Below are 15,292 nucleotides of genomic sequence, written 5' to 3' on the forward strand. Positions count from 1 at the left end.
CAGAGCAAATAAATACCCGTCTTTGTAGGAAAATGAAACAGTTCTCTGTTTTGTGCTTTTTCTTTTTTCAGTTCTACACAAAATTCCAAGTTTCTGCAGTCAAATGAAAGCCAATGAGGCAGTACAGACTAGTACCGCACCCTGATTGACAAGAGCAACACAACTACTACGAAGAGTTCAAAGGGATCACTCTGTATATCTATACTGAAAGGGGTTGTTCACCTTTGAGTTAAGCTTTTAATATGACGTAGAGAGATATTCTGAGACAAATTGCAATTGTTTTTCATTTTTATTTGTTAAAAAAAAGTTACATCCACAAAAATATTGTCGTACGGCGAAATTGTTTTGACGCGCGTCCTTTTTTTTTACGCACACTGCCATATAAGTCTATGGGTGTCTTTTTGGCGAAACGAGACAAAAAATTCGCTCATCCCTAACAATGACAAGATAAAATCGTCTGTGAAAGAGCTGCTGTACCATGATACAAGCATCATCATTAGATACCACAACAGTGAGCTTGGTATATTGGGATACATATATCTGCTCCACCAGCTCAGTGCTCAGATAAAACTCTCAAAATAAAGCTCATATAGAATGACTGATAATGACACTCCACCCCTGTTCTTTCCTATCGGTATAACCAACAAATTCTTATTTCATTGGCCTTAGAATACAGGCAGCACAGGGAACTGGAAGATGCTCATCACCCTGTACTGACAGTAAATAAGAAAGCTCTCACCAGTGCCTTCCTATATTCAGTAGGGAATAAGAAATAAAAGAGTTCAAGCCCCATAAGCCAAGTTCAAATAAATAGCCATAGATACGCGATCATTAAAACAGGCGGTGTACAGATAAAAATATGTATATATTGCCTCTGCCAAAGGAAAACTGTCCCACAATGCCATTTCATTGCTTCTCCAGGACGACGCACCAATTTCCCTGATCGTAGTAACTGTGTCGGATCACAACGTTGCTCAGTCGGTTGCACATAGCTTCCAGCTCCCCTTCACAGAACACATGGTAAAAGCGATGGTAGACAGAACTAGGGTCATGTTCCTTATTTTCATGTGTCCCAGTGACTTTATTCTTATTGGTCTGTTTCAGGTGCCAGGGAACCAAGAGATCTTGGGAATGAAAGGACGTCCTGTTAGTGTGAATGGGTAAAGACTCCTTTGCTTCAGGATTTGCAGCCGCTGCATCTGAGCTTGCCGCTTGGCTGATTTTGCTTTCCTTTAGGTACTTCGATTTGTTTTTCTTGTACTCCTGCTCCAGGGCCCAAACATAAATGAGTGCTTTGCCTCCGTCCCTGAGTAGCCGGATCAGTTCCTGCAGGGCAGCAATTCTTCTCTCCTTTGCAAAGATAAAGTTTAAGGGGACAATTATACCAATGTGTCTCCGTCTATACCATCACCTATAGCATTATCATCTATAGCATCATCATCTATAGCATCATCATCTATAGCATCATCATCTATAGCATCATCATCTATAGCATCATCATCTATAGCATCATCATCTATAGCATCATCATCTATAGCATCATCATCTATAGCATCATCATCTATAGCATCATCATCTATAGCATCATCATCTATAGCATCATCATCTATAGCATCATCATCTATAGCATCATCATCTATAGCATCATCATCTATAGCATCATCATCTATAGCATCATCATCTATAGCATCATCATCTATAGCATCATCATCTATAGCATCATCATCTATAGCATCATCATCTATAGCATCATCATCTATAGCATCATCATCTATAGCATCATCATCTATAGCATCATCATCTATAGCATCATCATCTATAGCGTCATCATCTATAGCGTCATCATCTATAGCGTCATCATCTATAGCGTCATCATCTATACCATCATCATCTATACCAGGGATCCCCAACCTTTTTTTACCCATGAGCCACATTCAAATGTAAAAAGAGTTGCGGAGCAACACAAGCATGAAAAAAGTTCCTGGGGTGCTAAATAAGGGCTGGGATTGGCAATTTGGTAGCCCCCTACGTGGACTGGCAGCCTACAGGAGGCTCTAACTTGCACTATACTTAGTTTTTATGTAGTTAAACTTGCTTCAAAGCCAGGAATTCAAAAATAAGCACCTGCTTTGAGGACACTGGGAGCAACATCTAAGTGGTTGGAAAACAACATGTTACTCATAAGCTATTGGTTGGGGATCACTGATCTATGCCATCATCATCTATACCATCACCATCATCTATACCATCATCTATACCATCATCATCATCTATACCATCATCATCATCTTCTATACCATCATCATCTATACCATCATCATCTTCTATACCATCATCATCATCTATACCATCATCATCATCTATACCATACAAAAAGTTTGTTTGTGCTAAGCCAGACCTGTAGCAGGTGATCACAGGAAACAATGAGAAAGATATCTGCTCCTGTCCTGCCATTAAATGCCCAGGCCCTGGGCGACTTTTAAGGAATTGTGTGCCAGCCCGGGGTATAGGGTTAATAATTACAAAACAAATTTGTTCCTTCAGTTACTTTACCTTTATTTGTCCTCTAAATACTATTGACCGGCATATTTCAATCTAAAGGAGAACATGTTCTGAATAACTGCACATTCCTATGGCTCTCGCATTTTACTTCCATCTGAAATTACTATGTGATCATTTTCAGAACCAATGGGGCAGAAGGATTTTTTTCATGGCCTTCATCACACAGAACAATTATAGGTCATTTAACCTGGCACAACACATCTTCATGCAAAACATATTGTGCAAAAAATTAATGTCTGATTCAATTCTGGTGCATTCCCAGCAAAGGCCTTTCTGATGTAGCATTCCAACACATGGGGCTAAAACATACTAACTAGTGTGTCTATACCATATCATTTTATTTTCTAAATATTTTTTCTACTGAAGAACGGGCAAGACAAGAATGAGCATGTGACTACATACACCTCTGCTAAACATCAGCACAATTAACAAGAACTGAGAAATGCATTCTACACTCCCCTCTCCCCTGTAAATAGGCTCATTAAGACATAATAAACTGTGTATAAGCAAACTCTCTGCAGTAGCCTTTTGCTGCAGCCTTTGCCAGGCTTTGAGATAGGATAACAGGTATTTCTTAAAGGAAATGTAAACCCTCAAACTAAAGGGATTCTGTCATGATTTTTCTGGTGTAGTTTTTATTTCTAAATTACACTGTTTACACTGCAAATAATTCACTCTATCCTGTAAAGTTTCATTCCTAACCCGACAAGTATATTTTTTAAAGTTGTAATATTGGTGTGTAGGCGCCATCTCAGCTCATTTTGCCAGGTCATGTGCTTTCAGAAAGAGCCAGTGCTGCACTATGGAACTGCTTTCTGGCAGGCTGTTGTTTCTCCTACTCAATGTAACTAAATGTGTCCCAGTGGGATTTTACTATTGAGTGCTGTTCTTAGATCTACCAGGAAGCTGTTATCTTGTGTCAGGGAACTGCTATCTGGTTACATCCCCATTGTTCTGTTAGGCTGCTGGGGGGGGAGGGGGTGATATCACTCCAACTTGCAGTACAGCAGTAAAGAAAGACTGACGTTTATCAGAACACAAGTCACATGACTGAGGACACCTGGGAAACTGACAATATGTCAGATTTAAAAATGACATCAGTTCACTTTTGAAAAATGGATTGCAGTGCAGAATTCTGCTGGAGCAGCACTATTAACTGATGTGTGTCCCTTTAATATAGAATTGGTCAGAGCATTTTTTTTCTCCCTAGATTTCAAGATAAGCGCATTTTTTTACACTGCTAATATAATGACATTGAAACTATGGTGTCACCTGCTGGGCAATCTCATCTGACTCATCTGAGTGGTGAAACATTTAAGACGACTCAAATATATAGAGCCACAGAGCAACAGCCTTGAACATGAAGGTTTCCATTCATAAATGATATACACGTGTGATAAGTGTATAATAACTACTACTTACTGAATATCTTGATCCAAATTAATAAAAACTTTGTTCACCTTAAACACACAACACCACTCATCCGAGAGAAGAAACATTTTCAAGTCCAGTTGCTTCAGACTCACCGCTTCTAGAGAAGTCCCATGTGAAATAAGAATGGGTCTCCTACGAAGCCCCCCAATACAAGAGGAATGAACTTACTTCTGTGGCAAAATGGTGGATCACAGCTATGGAGATACAGGCGTCGAACGAGCCGTCCCGGAAAGGGACAGATAGAGCGTCACAAACAAAGGCCTCAAATTGTCTCTCTCTACAAATGTCCACCAGGTTGTTGCTGCGATCACAGCCAATCTGTCAAATGTGCAAAGAAAGTCAGGCAGATATGCGCAGTTGTACTGAGCGAAGGGTCAAAGTGTATATAATCGCTTACCTTAAAGGAGAAGGAAAGGCTTTTTACTTTTCTATCTATTGTAATCTATTTAGGGCCCCAAAATATTGGTAAATTGACCTATTCTACCAAGTTATATTGAATTGCTCATTAATTAGGGCCTTTCCTTGCAACCACAACAGTATCCCTTTAACAGTCAACCTGCTCTTGTTTAATATCCTATCCTACGCTAGCTCAACTCTGTTCAACACCACTGGGCCCCACTAATGGGTCCAGGAATGCAGTTGGGCCCTAACCCGTGTAACCCAATGCCGTTAGACTGGGCACTAGGCACAATGCAGACTATTATACAGGTATGGGAGCTCTTAGCCAAAATGCTTGTGACCTGGGGTTTTCCGGATAAGGGGTATTTCCATAATTTGGATTTCCATGCCTTAAGGGCTCTTACACACGGGCTTTTTTTTGCCTGCGCTCCCCTGCGTTGCGCTTTCTTTGGTTCACCCACAGGGGAGCGCAGGATTAGATGCAGTCAATTATTTTGAAGGGGGCTGTACCTGCGTTTGCCGCTTACATGCGTCTGTGTGAGTACAGCCCCCTTCAAAATAATTGACTGCGTCTACTCCTGCGCTCCCTCCTGCGCAAAAACGTCCGTGTGTAAGAGCCCTTAAGGAGAAGGAAAGCTACTGAAGCAGTTTATTGCCAGTAGATTAGCCACAATAGTGCAAGTTATAAGACTATATTTATTCTGCAGAATTCTTCACTATACCCAAGTAAACAGCTCTAGAAGCTCTCTCTGTTTGTTTAGGATAGCAGCTGCAGTATTAGCTTGGTGTGACATCACTTACTGCAGGAGTCTCTCCCTGCTCACTCATAGTTCTGGGCTCAGATTACAGCAGGGAGGGGAGGAGGGAAAAAAGAAGGGGAAAGAAGAGCAAACGGAGCATGCTCAAGCCCTAGCCCTCGAGGTTTAAGTAGGAAGTCTGATACAGAAGTCCATGTGTACGCAATAAAAGGAAAGAAATGTGATGTTGCTTTTGACAGAGGACTCCGAGAAGCATTACATTGAGGGATTACTGGTGTATTTATATAGACCCTTCTGATAAAGCTTACTTAATTTTAGCCTTTCCTCCTTCTTTAAGTCTACTAAAAAAAAATGTTAACATTAAATTAAATAAATTGGATTGTTTTGCTTCCGATACGCATTAATTATATCTTAGTTGGGATCAAGTACCAGGTACGGTCTCATTACTACAGAGAAAATCATTTTTAAAAATTTTAATTATGTAATTATAATGGAGTTTATTGGAGACGGCCATTCCTTAATTCTGAGCTTTCTCTAGAACAGATTTCCAGATAACGGATCCTATACCTGTATTTATTTATTTATATTACTTTAGAAAATGAAACGCCTGTAGCTGACCACCAAACACAGCGACGCGCCTGTCGGCACAGCAATAATTCAAATTCTATTCACAAGAGGGAGTGGGTAAGTAAATGGAGACATTGTACAGCATTTGCTTGAGACTCGTGCAGAAAATGTTCCTATTATGTGAGCCGAATAGAGGAATGACCTTGAGGCTGATCTTAACACGCTGAGAAATGTTAATGGATTGTAAACTAATTGAAAGGTACAAAGCGCATTAGCTTTAATTTGCATCTAAATTGCATGGAATAAAAATTCAGGCCAGGCAATATTTCTGTTTCTTATTTTTTTATTTAGATAGAGGCAAAAAAATATAAAGATAATGATAGAGCAGGAGGGGGTGATTTATGCGCCTTGGTTAGAGTTCACCGGAGCTGTTAATTACAGGTTAGTGGCGGCCATTTCTCTGCCGCTCACAAAAAAACATGGCCCTCGTCCTTCTTTATTCTAAAATTCCATTTAAAATTATTCTGAAATGGTGGTGGGAAAAAAAGCACATGGGGAAAATGGCACTTAAAAGTTGTCAGTGTTTCTAGCGCTACTAGATTAGCAAAATACAGCTAGGCCCATAAATCTTTGGACAGACAACTTTTTTCTAATTTTGGTTCTGTACATTACCACAGTGAATTTTAAATGAAACAACTCAGATGCAGTTGAACTGCAGACTTTCAGCTTTAATTCAGTGGGTTGAACAAAAAGATTGTATAAAAATGTGAGGAACTAAAGGCTTTTTTTAACACAATCACTTCATTTCAGGGGCTCAAAAGTAATTGGACCATTGACAAAGGCTATTTCATGGGCAGGTGTGGGCAATTCCTTTGGTATGTCATTATCAATGAAGCAGATAAAAGCCCTGGAATTGCCTTGTATGTGGAAGATTTTGCTGTGAACAGACATTTGGTCAAAGGAGCTCTCCATGCAGGTGAAACAAGCCATCCTTAAGCTGCAAAAACAGAAAGAAACTGATCCGAGAAATTGCTACAATATTAGGAGTGGCAAAATCGACAGTTTGGTACATCCTGAGAAAGGAAGAAAGAAATCACTGGTGAACTCAGCAACGCAAAAAGACCTGGACGTCCACAGAAGACAACAGTGGTGGATGATCGCAGAATCATTTCCATGATGAAGAGAAACCCCTTCACAACAAACAAGTGAACAACACTCTCCAGGCAGTTTCATAATGAGCCAAAACTTACAGCCAAAGCAACCCAGGAGTTTATTAAAGCAAAGAAGAGGAATATTCTTGAATGACCAAGTCAGTCACCTGATCTGAACCTAATTGAGCAGCATTTCACTTGACTAAGTGACAGAAAGACCCACAAACAAACAACAACTGAAAGTCGCTGCAGTAATGGCCTGGCAGAGCATTAAAAAGAATCTGGTGATGTCCATGAATTCAAGACTTCAGGCTGTCATTGCCAGCAAAGGGTCTTCAAACAAGTATTAGAAATGAACATTTTATTTTTAGCTTTTAAACTTGTCCAATTCCTTTTGAGCCCCTGAAATGAAGTGATTGTGTAAAAAAAAGGCTTTAGTTCCTCACATTTTTATGCAATCTTTTTGTTCAACCCGCTGAATTAAAGCTGAAAGTCTGCAGTTCAACTGCATCTGAGTTGTTTCATTTAAAATTCATTGTGGTAATGTACAGAACCAAAATTAGAAAAAAAGTTGTCTCTGCCCAAAGATTTATGGGCCTAACTGTAGCTAATCCTTTATATTAGAACTTACCATGCACAGATCTTTGTTTATACCAAGATACTTCCCATTGCCGCAGCCTACATCTGCCACGAGGGAACCTTTGGGCAGACTCTGGAGGAATTCTGAAATTCTGGGCCATGGGGTATGCCTCGTGCTGCTGAAATGGCCGGCTATATCTTCATAGACCTTATGTACATATTCTCTCTCCAAGGTTGAAGCTCCCAACTCTCCAACCTGAGGAGGTGATTTTTCTTCCCGCGTTTGTCGGCTGTCGCATAATAATGGGAAGGCTGAGGGGAAGGCAATACAAACTTGCTATATATTATGCCATATTTGAGTATGACCATTTACTAATGTATCATTTAGTTACATAGTTAGTTACATAGTTAAATTGGATTGAAAAAAGACAAAGTCCATCAAGTTCAACCCCTCCAAATGAAAACCCAGCATCCATACACACACCCCTCCCTACTTTTAATTAAATTCTATATACCCATACCTATACTAACTATAGAGCTTAGTATCACAATAGCCTTTGATATTATGTCTGTCCAAGAAATCATCCAAGTCCCTCTTATAGTCATTAACTGAATCAGCATCACAACATCACCCGGCAGTGCATTCCACAACCTCACTGTCCTGACTGTGAAGAACCCCCCTACGTTGCTTCAAATGAAAGTTCTTTTCTTCTAGTCTGAAGGGGAGGCCTCTGGTACGGTGATCCACTTTATGGGTAAAAAGGTCCCCTGCTATTTGTCTATAATGTCCTCTAATGTACTTGTAAAGTGTAATCATGTCCCCTCGCAAGTGTCTTTTTTCAACAGAAAACAACCCCAACCTTGACAGTCTCCCCTCATAATTTAAGTCTTCCCTCCCTCTAACCAGTTTAGTTGCACTTAGTCTCTGCACTCTCTCCAGCTCATTTATATCCCTCTTAAGGACTGGAGTCCAAAACTGCCCCCATACTCCAGATGAGGCCTCACCAGGGACCTATAAAGAGGCAGAATTATGTTTTCATCCCTTGAGTTAATGCTCTTTGTTATTTATTACTGTAATAGTACACAATAGCTTTAACAGAACAGTTTGGTGTTAAAATAAAAACTGAGTAAATAGACAGGCTGTGCAAAATAAAAAATGTTTCTAATATAGTTAGTTAGCCAAAAATGTAACGTATAAAGGCTGGAGTGACTGGATGTGTAACATAACAGCCGGAACACTACTTCCTGCTTTTCTGCTCTGTAACTCTGAGTTAGTCAGTGAGCACATGGGGGCTTATGGGACATAACTGTTCAATGAGTTTGCAATTGATCCACAGCATTCAGCTCAGATTCAAAAGCAACAGTGATAACCCATGTTGCCCCCCTCAAGTCACTGATTGGTTACTGCCTGGTAACCAATCAGTGGAAACAAAGAGAGCTGCAAAGCAGGAAGTAGTGCTCTGGCTATTATGTTAGACATCCAGTCACTCCAGCCTTTATACATTACATTTTTGTCTAACTAACTATATCAGAAACATTTTTTATTTTACACAGCCTATTTACCTAATTTCTATTTTTACACTGAACTATTTCTTTACCATTTCTTCTGCACTACCCCTTCACCGCTGTGTTACTGGGAAGCAGAGACATGTCCAGTGGACTCTGAGGGACGCTGGAGAGGCGCAAGAGAGACACAACTGCTGCAAAGCTGCCCTTATTGATTTTAATGTGGATTCATACCATACGCTTGTGATTGCAAATTTTATTTATCCATTAAAAAATAGTAAACCCTTTCTCCTTCGTGGGCAATAAAAAGTGTAGAAGTGAGTGTTGGAACTTGGGACAGAATGCCCATATTTGATACATGCTCTTAACCATCTGTTGTCTATGAGTAGAATACAGCACCGAGACCACCGCAAATTAGTGTGTGGGTATCAACTATACCCCATTCTCTCTCATCACCAAAAATAAGCAACACTTTGATGTGTTTTTTTTTCACTACTTACCACAGTAAAAGACAATGTCTGGAGTGCACTAATCTAAGTAAAACTAAACACTTGTTTGGTGGCAAATTAATTAAGAATACTACACTATATTACTTTTCTGTTTTTTTCCCCCTCAAACTTTTTTGAGGTATACAGCGATTTATTTTGGAAATCGACGAATTGTTCATCACTTACCGCAATCACAGGGGCTGTGCCTTATTTTCCTGAAAGTGAAAGATGTCCTTGTACTCCTCTTGTTCAATGTTAATGCCTCTGAATTTTCACTAACTGTCCCGACTGTTTGCCTTTCTGATACCTGAATAACATCAAACTTTCTTGGTGTGATCCTAAGTATGAAAAGAAATTGATTGCTTAGCACGTGGTCCGAAGACTGGCGTATCTAATTCATTTCTTGTTTTAAAGGCATAATCCACTGGATAAAATGGCAATGTGTTTAGTCCAATCCTAGTTGTTATAATGCAGCTGTTGAAAAGCAAGGAGATAAAGTGACAATATAATGTACTGTTGCCCTGCACTAGTATAACTGGTGTATTTGCTTCAGAAACTCTACTACAGTTTATATAAACAAACTGTTGTGTAGCCATGGGGGCAGCCATTCAAAGCAGAAAAAGGAGAAAAGGCACAGGATACACAGTAGCTAACAGATAAGTTCTGAAGAAGAATTCCATTGTATACTACAGAGCTTATCTGTTATCTACTGTATATCCTATGCTTGAATGGCTGCCCCCATGGCTACACAGCAGCTTGTTTATATAAACTATAGTAGTACTTATCTGTTATCTACTGGGTATCCTTTGCTTGAATGGCTGCCCCCATGGCTACAAAGCAGCTTGTTTATATAAACTATAGTAGTACTTATCTGTTATCTACTGTGTATCCTGTGCTTGAATGGCTGCCCCCATGGCTACACAGCAGCTTGTTTATATAAACTATAGTAGTACTTATCTGTTATCTACTGGGTATCCTGTGCTTGAATGGCTGCCCCCATGGCTACACAGCAGCTTGTTTATATAAACTATAGTAGTACTTATCTGTTATCTACTGTGTATCCTGTGCTTGAATGACTGCCCCCATGGCTACACAGCAGCTTGTTTATATAATCTATAGTAGTACTTATCTGTTATCTACTGGGTATCCTGTGCTTGAATGGCTGCCCCCCATGGATACACAGTGCAGCACAACAGTACATTATATTTTCATTAATTTAAAACACTTATTGGTGAACTGTTCATTCCTTTTTTTTTTTGATTTTTTGGTGAACTGTTCCTTTAAAAGATCAGCCTAGAAAATAATGACCTATGAATGCCATATCTTGTTCTACCTTGGTTACTGTAAAATATAAATGTACAGGGAAGCGAGGATGCAATATGCACTGCCTACCTTGTCGGCACTATAAATAATTGATGATGAGTTGTCCTACTGTAAAACCATCTCCATGATACTTACCCATGTGTCCAGAGATATCTAGATTCTCCACTCATGATTAGAAGGCTCCTTCGGGGAAGCATCACAGACACAACAGAACCGTCGGGGTGTTTGAAATCCATCACAATCTAAAGTATAAGAAAATCTGTTTAAGAGATTTTCCTGGCAGAACAGAACACGCACTGAAAATGACACGGATACAGATAGGATATTGCTTGTAGACCTCCATCATGCAGTTTTAAAGATAAAAATGATATCTTTACCACCCTGTTTAAGTAAAATATAAAAATCAGTTAAATGTGATCAAAGTTTTCCTTAAATCTATTCTATTTCAAACAAGTGAAAGACATATCTGCCAAATAAATCCAGATTTACCGCAATTAGTTTGATTGAACGAAAAATCGTTCGATCAAACGATTAAATCCTTCGAATCGAACGATTCGAAGGATTTTAATCCATCGATCGAACAATTTTTTCTACGATCAGAAAATTGCTAGGAAGCCTATGGGGACCTTCCCCATAGGCTAACATTGCACCTCGGTAGGTTTTAGGCAGCGAAGTAGGGGGTCGAAGTTTTTTTTAAAGAGACAGTACTTCAATTATCGAATGGTCGAATATTCGAACGATTTTTAGTTCGAATCGTTCGATTCGAAGTCGTAGGCGAAGGTCGAAGTAGCCAATTCGATGGTCGAAGTAGCCAAAAAAATCATTCGAAACTCAACGTTTTTTTTTTTCTATTCCTTCACTCGAGCTAAGTAAATGGGCCCCCAAGTTTCAATTCCACATGTTAGTGGCTCAAACCAACAAAATCCCAATAACGGAATCGAAATACATTAAGCACAAATAGTGGAATTAAAATGTATATTCTTTAATTTATCACACCAATTTATCAATATATTAAATAGCTTCAATTATCAGTGACTGGCCAGTCTACTAATTAATAAACAATTAAAAATAGTGAATCAATACAACATAAATAAATGGATAAAAATAATCAATGAGGGAACCTCATGTGTTGTTATTGTAAATTTTATTTACTCATCTTTCTATTCAGTCCCTCTCCTATTCATATTCCAGTCTCTTATTCAAATCAATACATGGTTGTTAGGGTAATTTGGACAGTTAACAGATTGTTGAAACGGCAAACTGCAGAGCTGCTGAATAAAAAGCTAAATAACTCAAAAGTCTCATAAAGTTAATTTGAAGGTTGAACAACCCCCTTTAAAATTACTGGGGGGTGCCAAATGTTAGGCACCCCCAATGATTATAACTTGGATTTCTGCAGCAATACCCAATGCCGATGCCGTTTTTAGTGAAAAAGAGTACCAGCCTGGGGTATCAGGTAAGCTTTTTAAAATTTGGGGGGTGCCTTACATTTTGGACTGTTAATTCTCATTTAACCTAGGTATGGTAAAGAATTCTGCAGAATAAATATGGTGCTATAGCTTGCACTGTTGTGGCTAATCTATTGGCAATATACTGCTTCGGTAGCTTTCCTTCTCCTTTAAGAAGACCCTAGTGAGAAGTGAGTGTTAAAGGAGAACTAAAACCTAAAAATGAATATGGCTAAAACTGTCACAATTTATATACTGAACTTATTGCACCAGCCTAAAGTTTCAGCTTGTCAATAGCAGCAATGATCCAGGACTTCAAACTTGTCACAGGGGGTCGCCATCTTGGAAAGTGTCTGTGATACTCACATGCTCAGTGGGCTCTGAGCAGCTGTTGAGAAGCTAAGCTTAGGACTCGTCACTAATTATCCAGCAGAAAATGAGGTTGGTCTGTAATATAAGCTGATGCCACAGGGCTGATTATTAAATTCTGATGCTAATTGCACTGGTTTCTGTGCTGCCATGTAGTAATTATGTGTATTAATTACTAATCAGCCTTATATTGTGACATTTCTATTCTATGTGTACTGTATATTGTGAGTGGGTCCCTAAGCTCAGTAAGTGACAGCAGCACAGAGCATGTGCAGTGAATCAGCAGAAAAAAAGATGGGAAGCTACTGGGGCATCTTTGGAGACACAGATCTTTACTGCTAAAGGGCTGTGGATGCCTTGGGCTGGTACAGAAGCACAAAACATAATGTACAACATTTCTAGCTACTGCTTTAGTTTTTTTTACTTCTTTAGTCTTTCCATGGCCTTTAGGGGTACAAAATACACAGTTTAGTGCTCATGCTGACAGCACTTCTGTCATGGATCTGGCAGCACTCTGCCCCTTCAGTCAGATTAAAAATCCGCAGCCTGTCTCTGCACCCGCTGGTGCTGCATTCTGAATGATAAACATGTTAGAGGATGGGTAGGGTTCGGGAGGGGGGACGCCTATGTGCCTCCCACACAGAGAGAGAGAGAGTGTGAGTGTGTGTGTACCCATTTTAGCTGAGCATTTGGGTAAATGTTAAAGTGCTAAACACTGTGCATAGTGCTGTACAATGGTGAGAATACTTTGTATGCACGGAGCATTCACTCCTGCTGAGTCCAGGAAATTTCCATATAATGGACTTAGTCTAATAGCCATATTGGCATGCAGAGTGTCACACTGACACAAAGACTCATTGCTTATCCAAGCAGCCTCTAGTGCATCCAGACTATTTATATATGCTCTCCAGCGAATAAACACTTCCAAACGTCAGTCAATCTGAATCCCATTTAAAGGGAAAAATACACTAGTCAGCAGAAGTTAGATTTTACTCCATTCCCTTGGTTATTAATGAAGGCAATGAAGCTTTGTGTATGGCGTGAGTATGACTTCTTTCCATTTTTGTATATGAGTAGAAACAGCTATAAGATTTCCCTTGGCTCAGGTATTCTATCTGAGTGGCTCATTCTGACCATTGAGCAGATATTTATACAGTAGATAATGGCTCAACAACAGGAAACCAATGGGCTTTTAGAACAGAACTAAAGATGAATGTTACCTAATGAACTAAAGGGGATGTAAAGTCGTCTCAGTTAAGAGATTTGTAACATTTCTATAAATAAGCAATTTTATTATAGATACTGTAGATAGATGAAAGATGTTACCCATTACTCTGGCCACCTAAAGCAGCTGAAAGTGAGGAACGTCACTCTTAAAGGAGAACTAATCCCCACCCCTAGCAAAAGACCCCCCCCCTAATCTTGCAGGCATTGTCCCCATCTCCTCTCCCTTTCCGCAAATTGCTTTAGTGTTAAAAAAAAAAAATCTTTGAAAAATTCTGACCCTTAAATACAGAGAAGTGCAGCGAAACTCCCGGTCGCCATCTTCCGGATCTTCGTGTAGTCTTCAGGTCTCAACGCCGATTTGCGCATGTGCAGTTGAAGCCAATTCCTGATTTGGCACAACTGCACATGCGACGGGCGAAGATATGCGAAGATCCGGAAGATGGCGACTGGGATCTCCAATGCATTTAAGGGTCAGAATTTTTTAACAGTTTTTTTTTTTTTAACACTAATACACATCGCAGAAAGGGAGAGGGGAAGGGGGTCAATGCCTGCAAGATTAGGGGGGCTTTCGTGGGGGGTTTAATTCTCCTTTAAAGGAGAAGGAAACCCAGTCGGCGCAAAAACCCTCCCCCCTCCCTTGTGTTGCCCACCCTCCCTCCTCCCCCCTGGCCTACCCGTCCCGCTGGGCAAATGCCCCTAACTTGTTACTTACCCTTCTGCGCAGGTCCAGTCCACAGAGTTCACAGGCACCATCTTCTTCCACGCAATCGTCTTCCTGCTTTGACCGGCATTTTGGCGCATGCGCAGTAGGAGCATTTCGCCGGTACGGATCTACCGATTTCACTTCGTGACTTTTGGCGTATGCGCAGTAGATCGTACCGGCGAAATGCTCCTACTGCGCATGTGCCGGTCAAAGCAGGAAGAAGATCTCGTAGAAGAAGATGGCGTTGGTGAACTCCGTAGACTGGACCTGCGTAGAAGGGTAAGTAACAAGTTAGGGGCATTTGCCCAGCGGGACGGGTAGGCCAGGGGGCAGGAGGGAGGGTTGGCAACACACGGGAGGTTGGGAAAGGTTTTTGCGCCAACTAGGTTTCCTTCTCCTTTAAGCACCCTTACTTGCTTCCAATGTGATCTCATGTAACTGAGAGGTACGTCTGTCTGACCCCAGAATCGCAGATACAATCAAAACACCCAGTTTATAAGAAGAAAGAAGATCAGAGTCAGGGGATGAAAGTAGAAATGCAGTAGCCTTCTACCAACAAGAATAACTCATTCCTTTGCTCAGCCCAAGCTATAATAAGGGATCTGTGAAGTTGTGAAGTTCCTGGCATCAATGTGTAGGGCATTTTAACAACTCTATTTTATTTAATTAAGGTTCCCTGGGCTTGTGTAGTGTAATGTATTCGCTGCAACATATACGTCCATTTAACTTTAACTTTCTGCCGTATGCAAATTAGGCAACGCTAGCGCAACTTCGCTTC

General features: G+C 40.2%; 1 protein-coding gene across 2 annotated transcripts in view; it reads right to left on the reverse strand.

Moving 5' to 3' along the window:
* Nucleotides 1–276: 276 nt before the first annotated feature.
* alkbh8.S (alkB homolog 8, tRNA methyltransferase S homeolog) overlaps nt 277–15,292 on the reverse strand; it is a 33,844-nt gene continuing 18,828 nt past the window's right edge. For both annotated transcript variants that reach the window (XM_018250322.2, XM_018250321.2), the window contains exons 8-12: nt 10,903–11,009; nt 9,631–9,782; nt 7,503–7,762; nt 4,165–4,314; nt 277–1,350 (exon numbers count right to left, since the gene is read on the reverse strand). In XM_018250322.2, the coding sequence (XP_018105811.1) occupies nt 907–1,350; nt 4,165–4,314; nt 7,503–7,762; nt 9,631–9,782; nt 10,903–11,009 (1,113 nt within the window). In that variant the 3' untranslated portion in view covers nt 277–906. The remainder of the gene's footprint in view (nt 1,351–4,164; nt 4,315–7,502; nt 7,763–9,630; nt 9,783–10,902; nt 11,010–15,292) is intronic.

This window comes from Xenopus laevis, chromosome 2S (assembly GCF_017654675.1).
Source record: "Xenopus laevis strain J_2021 chromosome 2S, Xenopus_laevis_v10.1, whole genome shotgun sequence".
NCBI lineage: Eukaryota > Metazoa > Chordata > Amphibia > Anura > Pipidae > Xenopus > Xenopus laevis.